Genomic DNA, 22,326 nt, shown 5'->3' with positions numbered 1-22,326 from the left:
TTGATAGGGTCCTGCATAATTCTTAGGGTTTCTTCATTTTTCTTAATCGTTTTATCTGATTTTTCCTCAAATAAGTTGGTGTCAAGTGCTTTATCTTCAGTGTCACTAATTCTGACTTCCTTTGCCTCAGTTCTGCTCCTATGACTTTCTATTGAGTTGTCTAATTCTGAAATTTTACTGTTAATCTTCTGGATTTCTGATCGCTGTCTCTCTGTGGATTCTTGCAGCCTGTTAAATTTGTCATTATGCTCTTCTCTCATCTTTTTAATTTCCTCTATTGCATGTTGTGCATTTTGCTTAATTTCCTGCCTAATCTCTTGAAGAGTTCTGTCTATTAATCTTTTGTATTTTTCCTCTGGTAATTCCAAGAAATTTTCCTCCTCTGGAAAATTTCTAGATTCTTTATTTTGGGAGCTTGCTGAAGCCATCATGGATTGCCTCTTTATGTGATTTGCTGTTGACTGTTGTTTCCACACCATCAATAAGTTATTAATATTTATTTTATGTTTGCTTACTATGTCCTAGCTTCTTGGGTTTTTTTTGATGTGTTGAAATAGGCTGCTGATATGAGCTAGTTTGATTACTGGCACCTTTGAAGCACTAATGTCCTGTCTCAAGGTGGTTAGATTTGTTACTAGGTATGTGAGCTCAGGAGTCGACCCACTCCTGGATGGATTCATCTCAGCTGCCCAGGTAGTTAGCCACCAAGTGTGTAGTGTAGGCTCTCACTTACAGTCCTAGACAGGCATGGGTGATTGTTGTAGGCACAGGCATCTGGCTGCAGCAGGGGGACACATTCTGAGCAAGGCATGGGGCTGATGGCTGCTCCCAAGTGTTCAGGAGGAAGGCATGTCCCTGTTCCCTAGAGCGCATAGGTGGGTGAGTTTTGCAGCCAGACTGAGTATCTAATGCTTTTGGCCGAAAGGACTGAGGGAGACCTCTTATTCGTAGGCCCCTATTGCAGGTGGCTAGGTGGCATGGGTGGAGCCACCAGTCCTCAGGCCTCTGATGTAGGTAGGTGAAGACCCTGCTTAATGAGCAGAGCAGTGTCAAATGTCAGGAATCTGCTACTTCTCAGCTGAAACGGTTGAAGTTAGACTTCAGGTATATACTCTATTGTACTGCAGTAATGAGGGCCTACGCTGTTGCGGTGGACCCACAAAAGTCTGTGCAGGGGGAAAGGCACTCAAAGTCTGTGGACCCCTTATGCCTGTACCTAGGCAAAGGAGCTGTGCCTACCCTGGGTTCCCAGCTTAGGAGAGCCAGCAGTTTATTATTTCCCCTGTTAGTTAATTGTTCACTCTCCAAGGCAGGGAGAATGGCTCCGGGCGTGTGACGGATCCTACTTCCGGCCCAGGGGACTTGGCAGTAGCTGAAGCCAGTCCAGACCCAGTGCAGAGCGGGGAGCAGGGAGGTAAATGGGAGAGAGGTTTTTCCCTAAGGGGGGTGTTTTTGATCCGTGTGGTAGGCCAATCACAGTTATCTTTTGCAGGTTGGGGGCTGCTTCTCACTGGTTCTGGGTGGCTGAATAGACTCTCTGGTGCCGGGTGTCTCCCGGTGTGGACAACGGCCTCCAGAGCATGGCAGCTTGCCTGCCTCATCGCTCACCCCTGAGCTGCTCAGGCCTGAAGGGCTCAGGCTCTCACCGGGTCAGGACTGGTACCTCCTCCCTGCTTCCGAACCGTCTCTCCCTCCCCCTGCTGCTCAGTCCGGTTCTTCAACTCTGCCTTTGATGTTCAGGGCTCCCAGATTGCCGTATGTAATGGATTCACTTGTTTTTTCGGGTGTTTGTTGTAAGATGGTCCACCGGAAGGTTCTGACTACTCTGCCGTCTTGGCCCTGCCTCCATCCTCCCTTCCAAGGAGCATTCTGGCTGTACTTCGTCTAATACAGATTTGCTCATTCTTCCGACAGTCCACAGTATATTCAATATTATTAGCCAACATTGTAATTCAAAGGCATCAATTCTTCTTTGGTCTTTCTTATTCATATGAGGCAATTGAAAATACCATGGCTTGGGTCAGGTGCCCCTTAATCTTTGAGGTGACGTCTTATGGTTTTTAAAACTTGGAAGAGATCTTTTGCAGCAGATTTGCCCAGTGTAATATGTGGTTTGATTTCTTGACTACTGCTTCCATGAGCCTTGATTATGGATCCAAGTAAAACGAAAACCTTGACAGCTTCAGTCTTTTCTCAGTTTCTCATGATGTTGCTTATTGGCCCAGTTTAAGGGGTTTTTTTTTTTTTTTTTTTTTTTTCTCATAGAGATTGGGACAGTAAACTGTCACTTCTCAATCTCTTTTGCCTGCTCCTCTCCTGAAAAGGGAGCCCTGGTGGCTCAGTGGTTAAGCATTTGACTGCTGACCAAAAGGTTGGCAGTTTGAATCCAGCAGCTGCTCCTTGGAAACCCTATAGGGCAGTTCTACTCTGTCCTATAGGGTCGCTATGAGTCAAAATCAACTCGTCGGCAATGGGTTTTTTTTTTGGGGGGAGGAGTCTCCTGAAAAGTTGGTGTACTTCAAGGCTGTGTCCTATGTCACCTTGCCTTCTTAATCCATATACTCCCTAGAGGGTCTCATTATCTCCCCTGAAGTCAGTTAACATTTATATGTTAATGCCTCTCTGTCTTTGTCTCTAGACTGCACCTCTCTATTTTCCCCTGGACCTATATAAATCTAGCTGCCTACCAGGTATCTCTGCTTGGATTTCTAAACATGAACCTCACCTCAGCATGTCCAAGACAACTTATCTTCCTCCCCCCACCCCCACACCCTCCAGCCTGCTCCTTGCTCCTTCTCCAGTATCACTGGGTGCCCAAGTCAAAAACCTAGTAGTTTTGATTCTTCCCATCCCTCATCCCCTCCATCCAACAATCAAAGTACAATTGACAAGTCTTACTGATTCTACCTCAGAAATATTTATTGAACTCATTCACTTCTCTCCTCCATTGCAAGCAGCCTAGCCTAAATTACCAACTTCTGTCTTTTGACTGGACTGTTGAAATGGTCCCTTGCTTATCTCCTTGTGCACCTTCCATCTCTCCAATCCATTCCCTATCTGTAGTCCAAATGTTCTTTTAAAAAGATATAATCATGTTACTCCCCTTTTTTTAAAAAAAAGAAGTTGTTTAATTTTTTTCCACTGTCCTTAGTTTAAAAGGTCCCCAGTCCTTACAGCCTATAAGGCCCTGTCCGATCTGGCCCAGGTGCCTCTCCAGCCTCATTGCATGCTGCTTCCCATGCTTCAACCATATTGATGCAGTGTGCCATGTGCACTTTTGCTCCAGGCCTTCTGCATGTGCTACATTCTCTGCCTAGACTACTAGGCATTTCTTCCCTGGATTACTTCATTTTTAATCCAGCTGATTCCTCTTGATTATTAACGTAGCTTAAATGCTGCTTGCTGACCAATAGAGTATGTTAGGTTGCAAAACTCCCTTACCGTCCTTTGTTTCCCCCGCAGTAACCCTCATCACATTCATGAGTGCTTGATCAGTGGACATAGTCATACACCAGAGTCCACGGGGGCTTCAGGAGGACATGGCCATGAGTGTCTTGTTCACTGCTCTATCTTGTTCACTGCCGTTCAACAAATACTTATTGTCTACTCTGTGCCAGGCACTGTTCTAGACACATAGTAGGTGTTATTTGTGTGTATATTCTGGTTGATTGTAACACATTTTGCCATGTGGATGTAGATAGACTACAACTGGAAAGACAGTGCATATTTTGCATAGGCATACAGCACTGAAGTGACCGGCCTAGTTTTCATTCAGTTGCCTTTTCTCCATTGGTAAAATATCCTAGTTGGTGAAGTGAGAATAATATTTTCTCTGCCTCCTCACTGGGTTATTGTGAAAGTCTCCATAAGATATTTGGCAAAGCACTTTGAGAACTGTAAAGGGATGAACAAATGTAAACTAGTTGTACTAACACTCGGTATTTGAAAAATAAGAGTGTGGGGTTGCTGGGTTGTTACCCTGTGATAGAATCTGTGATGTGTGGAAAGTAGAAAAACTGTTCCCACAGGGGCCCAGATAATCTGCCTTACCTGTGTAGTAGGTTGATATGAGGAACCTATTAAACAGGTCTTTTTAAGTTATTGTGCAAATCAAGCATTTCGTCTAAGCCTCTCTCTTCCTTCAGGCTGTTAATAGCTGGTGTAAAATTCCTTAGGTATATTTCTACTCATAATTGTTTGGCTCCACTAGAGCAGTGTTTTGGGCACTGGCATGAATTTTTAAGTGTTTGGAAGTTCTAGACATGAAGTACGTCTAGCTTTGGTGGAGGAGTGTCCCTCCTTTTTCTGGGAAAGTTGACTAAGACTTCATGTGGAGCAGTGAAGGAGGAAGGCAGCACCCAGGCACCCCGATGAGCTGAGTCATCCCTGGCTGTCTTCAGGTGACAGGTGCACTTCCAGAGTATGCTCGCCTCCTGACTTCTGGGTTCACTTCATGTTCACAGGAGGGTGGCAGCCACAAATAACACTTATGGGTGGATTGTTTTTAGCAGTCGTGACTCCCAGGCAAAGTCTCGGATAAATTGAGGCAGGTGGGGGTGGTTTCCTAGTAGGTTCTAGTAGCAGTGGATGGGTAGATGCAGACTGGGACTTGAATTGGTAGGGCTGTGGCAGCGGAGTGGAAGCCACTCACCTCCCCATTAGTAGAATGCATGGGAGTCACAGTTTTGGGGACACTTTCTTCTCAGAACACCTGGACTGATATGTTCTGACGTGCCATTTAGGAAGTACAGAATTAGGGTGTAGTGCTAAAGGGTCATGATAATGGCATCAGTCCCTGTTCAGGCTATTTGATGACACTTTTCCCACCAGAGAGACTACCCTTCAGCACCTCTAGCTGCGTGAATGGACGTCATGCTGTTGGTTGCAAGAAGAACCTTGTAAAAGAGCAGAGGCTTAAGCAATTAGTGTAATTTGATCTAGGTATATCTGGCACAGACCCATGTGGGGATAAAGGGAACAGCTGAGACTCCTCAGTTTTAGTGCTGCTGTTGCATCCATTACCTGAAAGAACTGCAGAAAAGCCACAGGCATTTGGTCTGAGACACAGCTGCCTGGTGCAGTAGTGACGGTGTTAGCAAATCTTGCACCGCATTTCATAATTCCCTTTTGTGATGATACGAAAGGTTTAATACAAGTTCCTTACCACAGTATCCCAGTACCTCTTCATATTCACAGGCAGGGGAAGTAATACTAGGAAGTAATATTAAAGGGGTAGGAACTAAGTGTCATTATTTGGTAGTTTTGATACAATCTCTTCAGGATTGATTGTGGTCTTGTATGACTCTTCCGGAGTCCCTGGGCGGTGCACATGGTTAAATGCCCAACTACTAGCCAAAACGTTGGCGGTTTGAACCCACCAGAGGCGCCTCAAGGAACCCTGGAGTGCAATGGTTAAGCTCTCGGCTGCTAACTGAAAGGTCGTTGGTTCAAACCCATCAGCTGCTTCATGGGAGAAAGATGTGGCAGTCTGCATCCATAAAGATTACAGCCTTGGAAACCATGTAGGGCAGTTCTGCTCCATCCTAGAGGGTCACCTTGGGTCGGAATCAACTTGACGACAGTAGGTTAGAGGTGCCTGGGAAGACAGGCCTGACGATCTGCTTCTGAAAGGTCACAGCCTTGAAAACCCTGTGGAGCATACACACACGGGGTCTCTGTGAGTTGGAGTCTACTTGATGGTAACTGACGACATGACCCCTCTGCCTTTCCTTTTTGGATCCTAGGTTTTATCAACCTGTTCTAATAACTTCACTCCATCTAACTTTCCACTGTGGAGTCGTCTTTCCTATTCAGCTATGAATACTTTGAGTTGCGTGGCTTCCCATCCACCCATCCATCCCTCAAGTGAACATGTAGCTTTGGTGTATTTTGGGTGAACTTTTAGTTACTTACTGGTGACTACAGTGAAACAAGCGAATGGAAACACTTTAACCATGTGGGTAAATCGCAAGGTTTAACAAGTCAGAAGCCTGCAGGAATAGCGACTTTGTCAGGATGTAAATGGAGTGAGTAAAGTGGTAATTATTTTGTGTAAAGACTCACATGAGGCACATTTACATTTTAGAAGAGAAAGTATCTTGATGGGCTGTCTTTTTTAACATTTTGTCTTCTCTTCCAAAGAAGATGTAATCATTTACATCATTTAACAATGCAGTTAACTCAGAGTTTATACCGAGCTCTCTAGCCTCTTAATTCCAGCATATGTAGTTGAGTCTCAACATAGCTGCATTAAATCCCAGGCTCCCACTAAAGGCAGCAGGAAGAAAGCTATTACCTAGTTAAAAGTTGTAGTGACTGCCTCATTTCTGTTCTTGTTGCTATTGTTAGTTGCCGACAACTGAACTCTGACTCGTGGTGATCCCATGTGTGCAGAGTACATAGAACTGCTCCATAAGGTTTTCAAGGCTGTGACCTTTCAGAAGCAGATCTCCAAGCCTGTCTTCCAAGGCGCTCCTGGGTGGGTTCAGATCACCAATCTTCTGGCTAGTAGTCAAGCACTTAACTGTTTTGCGCAACCCCGGGACCTGCCTCATTTTGACAATGCTGGCTGAAATCCAGGGTGTCTGCTTTAATCACTTGTTAATTTTAATGAGAAGTAATTATGACCAAAATTTGGGTCATTCTGTTAGGAACAATGAAACAATAAAAGCTTTATTTTTTAAAAAAAAAAAAACTAAGTTTTTATATACTTCTGTAGTAGTTTAAAAAAATTCTTTTTCAGTGCTATTTCGATTGTGATAATATTTTCACAATTATTTTTTAAAAATTGATTAATGGACTTTGGAAAATGTTTTTAGATAAAGTCCTGATACAGAGAAACCTCACTTTTTTGTGGGTAATATTCAATTTTTTAAAACAGCTTTATTGAGTTATAATTTACATACCATAAAGTTCACCCATTTCAAGAGTATAATTCAATGATTTTTAGTATATTTTCAGGGTGTGCAGCTATCATCATAATCTAATTTTAGAACATTTTCATTACCCCAGAAAGAAACTCTGTACCCATTGGCAGTTACTCCCCACTCCCTTCTCTCCCCAGCCCTAGGCAATCACTAATCTACTTTTTGTCTCTATAGATTTACCTATTCTGGACATTTCATATAAATAGTTTCCAATAGGTGGTCTTCTGAGACTGTTTTCTTTCACTTAGCATAATGAGAAACCTCACATTTTTAAACTGAATAAAGTAGCATGATTCTTACATGACACTGGAGTGTTAGTCACTGAAAATGAGTTAATTTAAATACATGGGATCTGTTTTCTGTATTGAATTTATAGGTCAGCAGAATTTTCCCAAGCAGCCCATGATTGGAGGTATACATATATGCCCACATAGGGTTTCTAAACATATATATATGTATATGTCACATTTACTTGTGGGCAGATGTAGTGGCTAAATCAGTGATTTGGAAATATCCTCATTGTACAAAACAAAGTTTTGTTAGTGGGAAGCTTTGTTCAGGCTTCATTTCTTCAGTGAGTGTTGTGCATGTGTGGCTGTGTGAAAATATGGCCGGTGCTTTTGTGGGAGGTAAAAATACAGGCCACTGTGTTTCATGGGCAAAGACTACATCCTCAGTTTTGCCCTGCCTTCCCAGAAATGCAAGTATGAATGGATCAGTTAAGTGTTCATCTCTACAGAATAAGACAGTTGTCTTATTTTAGCATGTACAGCATTAATGCAGTCTCAGGTTGATGAATTTAAACTACTTCACCTATAAAAATTTTGATTCGTAGTGACATGTTACCTCACCAGGCATCTAGTTCAACTTTCCCTACAGCACAGAAGTTTCTCTGACGTCGCTTCTGAAGTACAGCCATCTAACCCTTGCTTGAGTACGTCCTGCGACAAAGAGCTCATAACGCAAGGCAACCCTTTTTCACTGTCCTAGGAAGTTAGGAAGTTCTGTGGATTCCACTGAAATCTGCTTTCCTCACCTCCCACTGACTTTAGTTGTGTCCTCTAGAACAAAATAAGTATAATCTGTTCTCCCTGCTATCATCTTCAAACTAAAGATCATTACTTGCTCCTTTAATTATTTGCATAAAACTTGATGTTCTGGTCCTGGCTGTATTGGTTATCTTTCTGGATGCATTTTAGCTGCTCTCTGTTTGATGTCCAGAATAGTAAGTAAATTAAACAGAACATGGTTATCTAAAAGTGGTGGAGGTTAGGGGCTACTCCCTCTGATCCTGTATCACCTTGCTCATTCCTCCCCAGTTTTACAGGAATATTGCATTATGTGACATAGACACTTCTCATACTATTAACCCATGAGGAGCTCGTGATCAACGAAAACCTTCAAGTATTTGCAGCACTCAGTAGATTACTGCCTTGAGCGTTACAACTTGAGGTTTCTTTTGCCTTTTGGGCACTTCTCTATCTGAGACAGGAAACAAGTGTTAACTTTTGGTGTCTTTCTTCCAGATGAAGTAAAAAAGATCTTAGACAAGTTTTACAAGAGGAAGGAAATTCAGAAACTGGGTGCTGATTATGGACTTGATGGTAAGTAATCTTTTATTACTTCTTAGAGTACATCTTTGTCAGTGTTGTGTGGGACCCTGTGTGGCCTGGAAAGAAGTATAGAGTTGTGATCTGGAGACATGTCCCTGACCTTTGCTTCTGGCTTGGAAGGATGCTGGCAAGACTGACCTTCTGAGCCAGACTACATGGCAAAGGGAGAGTCCTCCTTGCCAGAATCTGCATAGATCTGGGAGTGGATAGACAAAAAGTGGAAACTGTCAGTCCACCTCAGTAATTTGTTGCGGGAAGAATCCTTATGTCATTTGAATAATGATGAACTATTCAAGCATTCACTAATTCCCAGTATTAGTGAATTTGAAGCTATGAAGACTCTGAAACTGCCTGTCAGAAGTTTTATGTTAGAAAATGGGATTTTAGTGTTCCTGACTATTTTCTAATCTGTGGAAAAACTAAAGACATATCATTAAGGTACATTTCTGATAAAATGTCGTCCCTTTAAGCTGAATGTATCTAAAAATATATATTTAAAAGTATTTCTGCTAGTTATCTCGCCTCTTTCTAACAGATAACATTTACTTCAGTACAAAGAAATAAAGCTTTCAAGTTTCTTATAAAAATAATTTTAAAATGACACTTTTGATGGTTTGCTTAGTGTGTATGTGTCCGTTTTCTTTTTTAAATGAAAACTAAGCTCTGCCTATTTTGATTTTGTGTTTCCACAGCTCGCCTCTTCCACCAAGCTTTCATAAGCTTTCGGAATTACATTCTGCAGTCTTATTCCCTGGATGTGGACATTCACATTGTTTTGAATGATATTTGTTTCAGTGCAGGCAAGTGTGTAGAGTTTGTTTTTTTTTAAAATCCTGTTGAACCTCCTTTATTTTTTGCTTCCTGTTTATTTCTCTAAACTGAAAACCAAACCCATTGCCGCCAATCCGACTCATAACAACTCTATAGGACAGAGTAGACCTGCCCCATAGCGTTTCCAAGGAGCAGCTGGTGGATTTGAACTGCCGACCTTTTGGTTAGCAGCTGAGCTCTTAACCACTGTGCTATCAGGGCTCCTTCCCATTTACTTCTCTAGGCAGGGCTTATTTGTTTTAGAATAGGTCTAAGTAACATCCTCTGTAAATCATTCAGTACTTTGATAGGAGGCCTTCTAGGTCCTTTTGCTTTTTTGTTGGTATTTTTGAATTTTTAAAAATTATGCATTAGGTGAAAGTTTACAGAGCAAATTAGATTCTCATTTGATAGTTTGCACATAAAGTGTTTCATGGCCTTGACTTATTCTCCACAATGTGTCTGCACCCTCTCCATTTCCACCCTAGGTTCCCCCGTTTCCTTTCGTCTTGATTTTCTAGCCCTTTCTGACTTCTCATCTTTGCCCTTCTGCTTTTTATAGCGGGTCTCTGAGCTGGTTATTAAATCACCCATATGTCCTAGATTTGAGAAAGACTGGGGCCTTGATCTACCATCATCTGTTCTCCACTGTGTATTAATACAGACCACAGAGAAATGATCTGTCACACCACATAGAATTAGCATATAGCAGATTCGATCTGTTTTTGCCTCATATTTCTCCCTCATATCAGGGCAAAGCTCTTGCTATAAGAGAAGGAAAAAAAAAAAAAAGTAAGAACATTATCATTTATTCCCATAGGCAGTTTGACTTTGGTTATATTTTTAAAATATATTTGACTATTAGGCTTTTACCCTGCCTGGTGCTAAGGCAGAGCTTGGGTACAAAGCAGAATGGGTCATGGCCTTGCCCTTGACTCAGAGCCATTATGATGTAGAGAATTCTTGCTGAGGAATTCATTTAGTTCCATATTTGTGTCTCTGTGATCTTTGTAAAATCACAAAAAATGTTCAAAAACATTAAATGTTTTAAAATGGTTAAAAATGTTAAAAAACATTTATATCTGCCTTTCTCTTCATGTAACCACAAGCCTTCTTTCTAATGTGTATTTCCAGGTTTTGTATTTTTAACTTAACCTTTTACCTATGCTGATTTTTCTCTCTTTGCCATAGAGAAGTAGAATAGGCAGTTGGCAGCCAGTTTTCTGTGTTCTTGGAAAATATAAGTGAAATTAGGGGGAAAACTTAAGACAGAGCAGGACCCCTGAAAAGGATAGGGCTGCCTCCTCCAGGACTGTTCTTTTTATCCTGACAATGTCACCCTCACTTAGCTCACTAAGGAAAAGGTTTCGCTAACTTCCGTTATGGGTAACATGTAGACTGCACATGTTAACACTGTTTTATTTTCCAGCTCATGTGGATGATTTGTTTCCATTTTTCTTGAGACATGCAAAACAGATATTTCCTGTGTTGGAATGTAAGGATGATCTACGTAAAATCAGTGACTTAAGAATTCCACCAAACTGGTTAGTTTCTTCATTTGTGGATTTGAGATATTTGGTTTCTTGTCTTGGGAGATCATTTTGTATTGTATGCTGGGTAATAGATTGTAAGGAGTCTGGCTTATGTTTGCCTGAGAAAAGCTGGCAGTTAATTCTGGCCGGCAGTTAACTGGTGGCTCCCCTTGACCCTGGTCAGGCCTGGTTTTAGCCTTTATTGGGGTAGATCTAGAGCAGCACTTGAGTTAGACTGTTGTCCTTACTTCTGAGGTGTGGCCTCTCTGGTGTCTCAGCTGGCTGGAACTCCCACATCTCTTAGCACCTTGTGACCTCTTCGAGACTTTCCACTCTCAGTCCCTTAGCAAGCTGCTCTCTGCTAGGCCTCTCCACGTCTCACCTGCACACGTTAGCCCAGCCCAGGGCCACATGGAACCCCCGCCACAGACTTTAGAGCTCTCCCTCCCTGTACCTTTTCTTTTCTTCCACACTCTGCCCTTCAAATCCCAGCTGCTTCTGCACCTCTGAACTTGACCTCTGTCTCCTCAGCTCAGCAGGTCTGTGCCATTCTCTTTGGATTCCATCTCCTGTACCCTCCTGGGTGAAGTAGAGCTCTCCGCAAGTCTTCCTTCTTTAAGGGATTGTAGTCCTGTACTGCCGGTTGTTATGCCCCCAAACTGTTGCCACATATACTTTGCCCGGTTTTGTACTTGTTTATGGTGGGGAGGGCAAGTTCAGTACCAGTTATTCATCACGGCCAGAAGCAGAAGCCTTAGACAGTATATTTACCCTAAAGTTCAGAAGCCTGTGAGTATTTACTTAGCGCTGTGGGAATGATGTAAACCTGTTTATGTTGCTGATAGCAGTTTAAACTTATTTTAAAGAACTTCTGCGATGAAGTGATTTTTAAAGTGGGAAAAATGTCCAAGGAATTAATTTGCATTTGAGTTTTTCTGTCTAGAGGACAGTTAATAGCTGCCATTTTTGGAAATCAGTCATTTTAATGTGAATATGAAACCTGTTGTTTAGTTTTTCGAAGAAGCTGTCTTGTGAATGTTAAGAGGTGGTTTCGTTTGGAACTTTTTTCAGTTGACATCTTTGCCAGAGTGGATTCGAGGTTAGTGGAACTAAGCTGTTTTTCTGCTTATGTTTTAGGTACCCGGAAGCCAGAGCCATACGGCGGAAGATAATCTTCCATTCGGGACCCACAAACAGCGGGAAGACTTATCATGCAATCCAGAAATACTTGTCAGCAAAATCTGGAGTGTATTGTGGTCCTTTAAAATTGCTGGCACATGAGATCTTCGAAAAGAGTAATACTGCTGTCAGTATATTACTCAGTGTCCCATCTTTCTTCTTGTAATATTTTTTGGGGATGGAGTGAAGGTGGGAGTGGGGGAGAAGTCATATTTAGTAGTTTACTGTGAACAAAAAATTACTGTATTTCATCAAACCTAAGAAGCCATCAATTGTAAGAAGTACCCTTATTTTATGTGCAGCTAAGAAAGGAAAAGATACTGCCAACCGAGCTCTGACATGCCCAATTCTTAAGTTGAGTTCTGATTTCAGAGATGTTAGCATGTGAAAAAATGTGTACATTAGGATGAAGGAAATACAAAATATTTCACACATACAGATAAGTGCAAAGAGTAACACAGTAACCTTGTCCCCACTACCCAACTCCATCAAATCCTAACATTTTGCGATATTTACTTCATTGACTTTATTAAGAAATGAAATATTATCAGTATAGGTGAAACTCCCTCTAGACCCCTTTTTTTGCCTACTCAAAGTTAACCACTACCCTGTTAGGGTGTTTAATTTACTTTTTTAAAGATTAGACCTCTGATACTGTCTGAAGTAATTAAAGACTGATGCCACTCTTTCAAAACTGAAAAGGATGAAATGGCCTGTAATCTGAGGCACCATTTCACTAAATGGACCACATTTTGGTTCATTGTTTTTTTATAACTTTACAGTGTGAGTTAGATTAACTTGTTTTGGTGGATAATTTGTACACTCTCTCACTCTCTACTTTTTTCTGAATAATTTGAGTAATTTGTATATTTAATGCCAAAATTTCCATAAATACTTACAAATGTATTTCCTAAGAACAAAGCCTTTCTTTTACATAGCCACAGGATATTTATGAAAAATAGAAAATTTAATACTGATAGAATAACATTATTTAATCCATAGTCCCTATTCAGTTTTTGCCAATCATTCAGTAACATCCCTTTTTTTTTTTCTCCTGGTTCAGGATTCCGTCTAGGGTCCCACATTGTATTTAGTTGTTATGTCTCTAGTTTCCATTAATCTGGGTCAGTTCCTTAGTCTTCCATTGTCTTCTATAACCTTGACATTTTGGAAGACTGCTGGTCAGTTGTGTTGTAAATTGTCCCTCAGTTAGGATATGTTTGCTGTTTTCTCATAATTAAATTTAGGCCACTAGGGTGACCAGCTATCCCATTTTGCTTGGAACTTTCCTGGATTTAGCACCAAAAATTCTGCATCTTAGGGAATCTCTTAGTCCTGTGTAAACCAGGATGGTTGGTTACCCTAAATGCACCACAGCATTGACATTAGTCCTCAGGGCATTATAAAACCAAAAAAACCTGTTGCCATTGAGTCGATTCTGACTCATAGAGACCCTATAGGACAGAGTAGAACTGCCCCATAGGGTTTCCAAGGAGCAGCTGATGGATTCGAACTGCTGACCTTTTGTTAGCAGCCAAGCCCTTAAGCACTGTGCCACCAGGGCTCCCACGGCGTTATATAAGGAGGCTTTTACATTCTTATATTTTATTTATAATGGTCTTTTTGATTATAGAAATAATTCATGTTCATTTTTATAAATTTAGAAAATGCAGAAATGTACAAAGTTAAAAAATGAAACTGCTGTAATTTCTCATGTTTTTTTGTTGTTGTTAGTTGAGGATTTGGCTCATTTGAGATGTTCCCAAATATATCTAGGTTATATAAGAGAGTGGTCTTTTACGTTTTTAGAAAAAAGAAAAAAGCGTGGGGTGTATTTTGTTTCAGTTGTTAAACAAATAAATATAGTAATGGAGAGAATTCTTTCTTAAACATTCAAATTTCTTTTTGCTGTTTTTTTCAAGGTAAAAATAATTCTAGGTTTCCCTTTGTTATCCTAGGGGGTGCCATGTGACTTGGTAACAGGCGAAGAGCGCGTGACAGTAGAGCCAGATGGGAAACAGGCTGCCCATGTTGCTTGTACTGTTGAGATGTGCAGTGTTACAACTCCTTGTATGTATATGCCATTGTAAAAACTTTATGGTTTACTGTTTTTTGATTTTAAAGTACATCTCTATGAAATACATTTTTTATTATGAAAAAAATTTAAAAATTGAGAAGAGGAAGAGAACAGTACAACAAACACCCAGTACCTATGTCTTAGTTACCTAGTGCTGCTGTAATGCAGATACCACAACTGGGTGGCTTTAAAGAAGAGAGATTTATTTTTTCACAATTCTAGGGGCTGAAAGTCCAAGTGTAAGGGTCTTGGCCCTGTTGATTTCTTTTTTGTCTGTAGCCCCAGGCATTCCTTGGGGATCTCTCACATGGCATCTGTCTTTCTCCATGTATGTATGTGCATGTGTCTAATCTGCTCTTTTTATAAGTCAGAAGTGATCAGATTTAGAACCCACCCTACTTGGGTATAGTCTAATGAACTGTCTTAGTTATCGAGTGTTGCTGTAACAGAAATACCACAAGTGGATGGCTTTAACAAATAGAAATTTATTCTCTCACAGTCTAGGAGGCTAGAAGTCTGAATTCAGGGTGCTAGCTCCAGGGGGAGGCTTTATCTCTCTGTTGGCTCTGGGGAAAGGTCCTTGTCATCAATCTTCCCCTGGTCTAGGAGCTTCAGCGCAGGGACCCTGGGTCCAAAGGATGTGTTCCTCTCCTGGCTGTTCTTGCTTGGTGGTAATGAGGCCCTCTCCTGTCTGTTTGCTTCTGTCTTTTATATCTCAAAAGAGATTGACTCAAGATTGAGTCCTGCCTCATTAACATAATAGCCTCTAATCCTGCCTTATTAACATCGTAAAGGTTAGGATTTATAATGCATAGGATAATCCCATGAAATCACAAAATGGCGGACAGTCACTTGATACTGGGTATCATGGCCTAGCCAAGTTGACACACATTTTTGGGGGACACAATTCAGTTTGTAACATTAGCATAACAAAGAACCCTATTTCCAAACAGGATTACATCCATAGGTATAGGGGTTAGGATTCTAAAACATATTTTGGTGGGGAACATAATTTAATCCATAACAGCCTTCCACCACTAGTAAATGTTTAACACTCTGCCATGTTGGCTTCTGAATGTTCTTTCCCTTTTTCTTCTAAAAGAACTAAAACACTGACAAATACAGTTCAAGTTTCCTTTGTACCACTCCTCAGTTCAGTTCTTCTCTTGTCTTTTAAGCCAACTGGTTATCAAGTATTTGGTATATATCTTTCCTATTTTTTAAGTCACTGATATATATTATCTTTTGATACATTAGCATGATTATCATACTGTAGGTATGGTTCTGCAACTTGATTTTTTTACTGCATACAGTGTGCTTTTAGACCTAGTCTTACTGATACGTATTGATCAAGTTTGTTAATTGAAACTCTTACTTAGTATTCCATCTTAGTAGGTTGTTCAAAAGGAGCCCTTGTGGCACATTGGTTAAGTGCTTGGCTACTAACCTAAAGGTTGGCGATTCGAACCCACCCAGCGGCTCTGTTGGGGAAAGAGCTGGTGATGTGCTCTCATAAAGATTATAGCCTAGAAGACCCTATAAGGCAGTTCTACTCAGTCACTTGTGGTCGCTCTGAGTCAGATTTGGTTTGACGGCACCTAACAACATCAGATTGTTTAAATTTTTTGCTATTATATGCAGTGCTGTAATGAGCTTCTATTTAAGTACTTTGAAAACATTTAAATAAAAATTAACTTTCTTAAATTATATAAACAATCATATCGTCATTATAACCAAAAAAAAAAAAAACCCACTGCCATTGAGTTGATTCTGACTCATAGTGCCCCCATAGGGTTTCCAAGGCTGTAAATCTTTATGGAAGCAGACTGCTACATCTTTCTCCCATGGAGCCACTGGCGGTTTCGAACCGCCGACCTTTCAGTTAGCGGTCGAGCACTTAACCATTGCGCCACCAGGACTCCTTAGTAATAACCCTAGTCGTGTATATTTTCCAGACTCTTTCTCTGTTTGTGTTCATATTGTGTATGTATACACTCATGTGCATTGTGAGTGTGTATATTAAGTAAAATTGGGATTATACACTATGTACTATTTGGTAGCTTGCTTTTTAAAATTTTAATAGTTTAACTTTCTGAGTAAATTGATTTTTTTTTAAATCAGTTTATTATAAAATAGTGTAAATTTGTAAAATGTAATATAAAATTGTAAAAATTCAAATAGCCCAGGAGTTTATAAATCAGGATTCTCTCTTCTGTCCCATTTTCAAACGCTTTTTTTCCTAAACTGTTATGTAACCACATATAATAAGTAATTTTTAATCTGATTTTTTTTAGTATAAAGTTAGTTTTCTGTCTTTGAAGGTACATAAAGGTTTTTTTTTTTTTTTTAAGTTTTCTCTTCTTAATTCCTTGGTATTTAGGGAAGAAAATAATTTGTATTGACTTATGGAGAATAAAATAATATGGTTTTCTAATGCACGTTGGCATTAGAAAGTAAGAGGGGGCCCCAATTTTTGCCATAGCGATGAGCTTAAAACCACTAAGAATGAGCATATCTGGAGCCCAAGTAATTACACACTCCAATTCACTTCCTGCTCCTGAGAACCATCTGATTTCTGTGGTAGAGATGCTTCATTTACTGCAGGGCTATCTACTTATTCCTGGAAGCATAGATAATTGCTTTCTTTTTCCACTTAGCAGGTATGTTAGTTCTTGTTTGGGAGATTCTCTAGGACTGCCTCTGAAATTGCAGAAAGTAAGACAGATGAACCTGCTCAATTTTGGAGTTAGTGCATGTAGTGGTTAAGAATACGGAATTTGCCCGAGGCCAGCTCTTCAGACAAAGATTAGATTAGACTATGGGACATAAAATGATACTTGTGAAGAGTGTGCTGCTTAGCTCAAGTAGATACATGAGACTAAATGGGCAGCTCCTGTCCAGAGGCGAGATGAGAAGGCAGAGAGGGACAGGAGCTGGTTGAATGGACACAGGAAATCTGGGGTGGAAAAGAGGAGTGTGCTGTCACAGTATAGGGAAAGCAACTAGGGTCACATAACAATGTATGTATAGATTTTTGTATGAGAGACTAACTTGAACTGTAAACTTTCACTTAAAGCACAACAATAAAAAAATAAAATAAAAGAGTATGGAGTTTGGAGCTAAATAGCCCGGATTTGAATTTCTTCCCTACACTTAACTGTGTAACCTTGGGCAAGTGACTTAACTTCTCTGGGCCTCAGTTTACTCTTCTGTAAAATGGAACTAATGGTAATATCTACCTCATAGGTTTGTTGTGAGAATTAAATGAGTAACATTGTAAAGCACTTAGAACAAGCCTGTAAGAAGCAGCCTGCAAGTGTTAGCTGCTGCTACAGTGATGATGATGGGGGTGGTGATGAAAGGTTGAGTTTTAGTGTTGTAATTTATTTATAATATTGCTTAAGTAGGTTGTATTGCTCATGATAACTTCTTTATTTTAAGATGAAGTGGCTGTGATTGATGAAATTCAAATGATTAAAGATCCAGCTAGAGGATGGGCCTGGACCAGAGCACTTCTAGGTTGGTGTTCTTAATGCTAAAACCTGGGTGGCGAAGTGTGCACTGAGATGCATTTATCTGCCTGATAATGGGTAAAGCTGGCTAGATCCTCTCTTTCTGACACAGGTCAAACAGAACAGCCCTAACTGCTCAGGTGTGAGTTTGTGTTCTCTAAATATTACTTTAATGATGGGAAATTCATTCTTCCTGTCATAAAATTAGCATAATCTTGTAATTAAAATTAGTTTTCAAATCTCACCATTTTTACATAACCACTAGTAATATTTTAGCATATTTCAGGCCAGTTTTTTTCTTATGCATATGTTATTTTGTGAACATATAATTTTGTATCTTGCTTTTTTTGAAGTTGTTTCATAGACTTTTTTAATACATTTTTATATATGCTTGAGTTATTCTCTTTTGAAGAGCTACACCATAATTTGTTACCATATTGGTGAACATTTTCCCGTTATTAATAATGCTGCAGTAAACTCCTTTGTGGCCATAGCTTTTTGTTTTTTATTTATTTATTTATTTATTTAAGATAGTCTCCTAGAACTAGAGTTCTTGAGGTCCACGGACAGAATGAACGTTTTTTCTGCTTGATATTGGAGGGAATTTTTGATCAGCATGTTGTAGGACAGTTGTTTTCAAATGTGAAAACAAATAGCTGAACTCTTTCTTCAGAGTATACATTGAAGCCTGTTATGTAAAATAGATGAGGGTGGATCTGCTCAGGGCTAAGGAGCTTGGAGTTCATTCCACCCTCCAGCCCCCGACCTCTGAGGCACCTCAGTGATTCCATGGAGTCTAATTTGAAAAACACAAGTATAGGATTAATGTTCAGTACTAAGCATTAAAATGCCAGGTTTTAATCCTGGCTGGCTTCACCTTGTAATAGGCTCAAAACCTTGGCCAAAGTAATTTCAAATCCCTGAGATTTATAAAAATGGGAATAATCGTTGTCCTCCAGAAGTCTGTTGTTCTGAGGTTTGAACCAAAGAAATAATATTTGTGAGAACACTTGGTAAAGTTGTAAAGCAATAGATAATCAATTGTAAAGTGTTTTTGCTGTGTAAAGCATTGCATATTTAATTTTGATATCCTTAAAAAAAAATCAATTTTTCATTTATAGGACTCTGTGCTGAAGAAGTCCATTTGTGTGGAGAATCTGCTGCTATTGACCTGGTGACTGAGCTCATGTACTCAACTGGGGAGGAAGTAGAGGTACTAGATTATATGCTTTGTTCTCAAGGTAGCATATCAAATAGCCCAGAGGACCAAGGCAGTGGCTTCATAGGCCCCAGAGAGTAGTAAAATTTAACTAAAAAGAAGGCTTCATTTCCTTATGGTTGAGTAGATCACGTGTATTTAGTTGAACCTTGTGTTCTAAAGTTCTTACGAAGTGGCCATCACATCCTTGGTCTTCCAAGAGTACAGGAGAGTCTTCATCTTCTCTTGACAAAACCTTTTGGGGTTTATGCAGATCTCTTTTGAATTAAATCAGAAATGTTGGAAGTTTAAGGCCTAGCAAAATGACAAGTTAAAGTTTGCAGTTTTCAAAGTCTTTATGTCAGATATTAGGGCCTTTGAGATATATATACATATATTTGCTGGGGACAGTTTGTATCCCTTTCTGAAATCCTTAGATTAGGGAATAGTGGTTTCCTTTTAATCCTTTTTTTTTTTTTTTTTTTCTTTACTAGGGTTTTACAGTAAGATGAAGAAATATTTTTAAATTGGCCCATTAGTTTTGTGCACAGCTTTGAGAGTGAGACAGAGGATACAGTAGAAGAGATTCTGGGTTTTGCTGTTATTTTAACTTCTCATTCTTAGGCAGATCACAGAAAGCTATAAGTGGGGAAAGCCTCAAATCTAATCCTTTTCTTGGGCTCTATTTTATTCTTTCATAAGATAGAAATCACACTTAACAACCCTTTTGAATTTACTAAGTTACCGTGAAAATCAAATATATGTGAAGTTGCTTTGAAAATTTATGAAACATTGTATAACGTTTTATTAATTTAGAAATGCCCACGAAACTGATTATAACACTTGTAATTTCAAAATAAATGCTTTTCTGTGTTTTTCCTTGAAAAATATCATATCTGTCAGTTTTGGCTACTCTTGATTGCTTTGCAAGTTTTTCACTTAATAGAGAAAGTTGAGTTAGGTGTGTTATTTTACAATATCATGTCTTTATTGTAGGTTCGAAACTATAACAGGCTTACCCCCATTTCTGTTCTGGATCATGCGTTAGAATCTTTAGATAATCTTCGGCCTGGGGACTGCATTGTCTGTTTTAGCAAGAATGATATTTATTCTGTGAGTCGACAGATTGAGATTCGGGGATTGGAATCAGCTGTTATATACGGCAGCCTCCCACCTGGTAATTATTGACTTTCATCATGACAGGCTTTGAAATCTCTTCTTTTTGCAGTTTATGTCAAGATATGTGGAGGAGCCCTGGTGGCGCCTGGTTAAGGCTACTGGCTGAAAGGTTGGCAGTTCGAACCCACCAGCTGCTTTGAGGGAGAAAGATGTGGCAATCTGCTTCCATAAAGATTACAGCCTTGGAAACCTTATGGGGCAGTTCTACTCTGTCCTGTAGGGTCGCTATGAGTCAGAATTAACTCAGTGGCAGTGAGTTTTGGGTCAAGATGTGTATAGACAACACAATAAAAAATATTGCATTAAGCTGCTTGATAGATGAGTAATTTGTTATAGGTCATATAAAATTTCTTTAGTTCATTTGGTGGGAATAGAAGTCTTTTAGTTCATTATATCTCTTGTTATTTGCTGCTATTAATAGACTGTATTTTAAATGTTAAGTTTATGATTTTCTTACAGAAAGGTCATTAAAATATGGACTTGGTGATAACCTTCAAGTTTTAGTCCTGAGATCTGTTAATAAGTGTTCTCAGAAACGATAAGGCTAGTGTGGCGGGGGATTGAGCTGCTACGTAAGGAAGTATTTAAGGGGTGGAAGTAAAGGATGTTTCTCTGTTGAGGATATAAAGAAATAAATTTGAAACATGAAGAGTTTTATCCATGAAAGGAGAAGGAGCAGGAGGTGAGGGTTTCCAAAATATGCTTAGTGTGGTATAGTAAAAGATTGAGAACACTGATTTAACATAAACTATATTATACCTGTTGTTATTTTAGGGACCAAACTTGCTCAAGCAAAAAAGTTTAACGATCCTGATGATCCGTGCAAAATCCTGGTAGCTACAGATGCAATTGGCATGGGACTTAATTTGTAAGTAATAATCATGGCTATTCAGTGGGTTAAATGGCTTTTTCTTTTTCAGTTTTGTAATTGGCATTAGAATAACCACTTTGATTTAGGAGAATGGGTATTATAGTATATCATTGTTAAGTGCCATTGAGTCAGTTTCAACTCATAGCGACCCCATGTGACTGAGTAGAACTGCCCCATAGGGTTTTCTTGAATGTAATCTTTATGGAAGTAGATCACTAGGCCTCCCATGGAGCTGCTGGGTGGGTTCAACCGCCAACCTTACTGTTAGCAGCCAAGCGCTTAACCGTTTACTCCACCAGGGCTCCTTTATTATAGGATAGATCTGAGATTCATCTTGCATATACTTGTTGATGGAATAAAAGGAAAGTACCATTGCTCACTAGGGTTTTTGAGCTATGCTGCCCACCACTACTATCCTGTTATGTTACCTCAGTTTAATTTCAATGTCTCAGTCAAAGATGTCTGAGTGCCTGTTATGCATGTGGGGCTAGCCATTACTGCTAGGGATAACAAGGTTATGGTAATCCTAATTATTCCTCCCTGGGTAATCAAGGCAGCTGTACCTTTATGGAGCCCTGGTGCCCCAACGGTTAAGAGTTTGAATCCACCAGCCGCTCTTTGGAAACCCTATGGGGCAGTTCTACTCTGTCCTGTAAGTTCACTGTGAGTCGGAATCGACTCCATGGCAATGCGTTTTTTTTAATACCTTTATGAGTCACAAACTGTTAGTAGCCATTAATAGCAGCCAACTTTTTAAAGCAGTCTGAGAACACTTTATTTGGATTATTTGTTAAAAAAAAAAAAAAAATTATATTTTTTTATAATTTTACTAAGGTATAATTTACATACTATACAGTTCATCCATTTGTTATGTGTAAAGTTTGATGATTTTTAGTAAATTTGCATAGTTACTGAAAAATACTATTGGAAATGAAGAAGAATTTTTAACTTTTTTTTTTTTAATTGTACTTTAGGTGAAGGCTTACAGACAAATAGTTTCTCATGAAACAGTAGTACACATATTGTTTTATGACATTGGTTAACAACCCCACAACATGTCAACCCTCTCCCTTCTCGACCTTTTTTTTTTTGGTGAAAATATACATAGCCAAAGATACACCATTTCAAAAATTTCTACATGCGCAGTTCAGTGACATCGACTATGCTCTTCCAATTGTGCTGCTATACTCACTTTAGATGAAGGCTTACAGAACAGTTACTACACGTGTTGCCCTATGACAATGGTTAACAACATCACAACACATCAACACTATCCTTACTCAACCTTGGGTTCCCTATCACCAGCTTCCTCGTCCCCTTCTGCCTTCTGGCCCTTGTCCCTGGACTGCTGTCCCTCATTAGTCCCATTTGGTTTTATGGGGCTGTCCACTCCCAGGCTGAACGGTGAACCTTGGAGATGACTTCACCA

The 22,326-nt window shown here is 39.7% G+C and overlaps 1 protein-coding gene across 2 annotated transcripts in view; it reads left to right on the top strand.

Annotated features, from left to right (window-relative positions):
- Positions 1-22,326, top strand: part of SUPV3L1 (Suv3 like RNA helicase) — a 39,054-nt gene that overhangs the window by 7,883 nt on the left and 8,845 nt on the right. For both annotated transcript variants that reach the window (XM_023740732.1, XM_004386383.3), the window contains exons 2-10: positions 8,453-8,530; positions 9,232-9,339; positions 10,779-10,893; positions 12,019-12,187; positions 14,019-14,130; positions 17,579-17,656; positions 18,771-18,862; positions 19,844-20,024; positions 20,801-20,894. In XM_023740732.1, coding sequence (XP_023596500.1) covers positions 8,453-8,530; positions 9,232-9,339; positions 10,779-10,893; positions 12,019-12,187; positions 14,019-14,130; positions 17,579-17,656; positions 18,771-18,862; positions 19,844-20,024; positions 20,801-20,894 — 1,027 coding nt within the window. The remainder of the gene's footprint in view (positions 1-8,452; positions 8,531-9,231; positions 9,340-10,778; positions 10,894-12,018; positions 12,188-14,018; positions 14,131-17,578; positions 17,657-18,770; positions 18,863-19,843; positions 20,025-20,800; positions 20,895-22,326) is intronic.

Source organism: Trichechus manatus, unplaced genomic scaffold (genome assembly GCF_000243295.1).
Source record: "Trichechus manatus latirostris isolate Lorelei unplaced genomic scaffold, TriManLat1.0 scaffold00163, whole genome shotgun sequence".
In the NCBI taxonomy this organism is placed as follows: Eukaryota; Metazoa; Chordata; class Mammalia; order Sirenia; family Trichechidae; genus Trichechus; species Trichechus manatus.
Note: the sequence above shows the minus strand (reverse complement) of the source record. Positions and strands in the feature narration are given on the sequence as shown.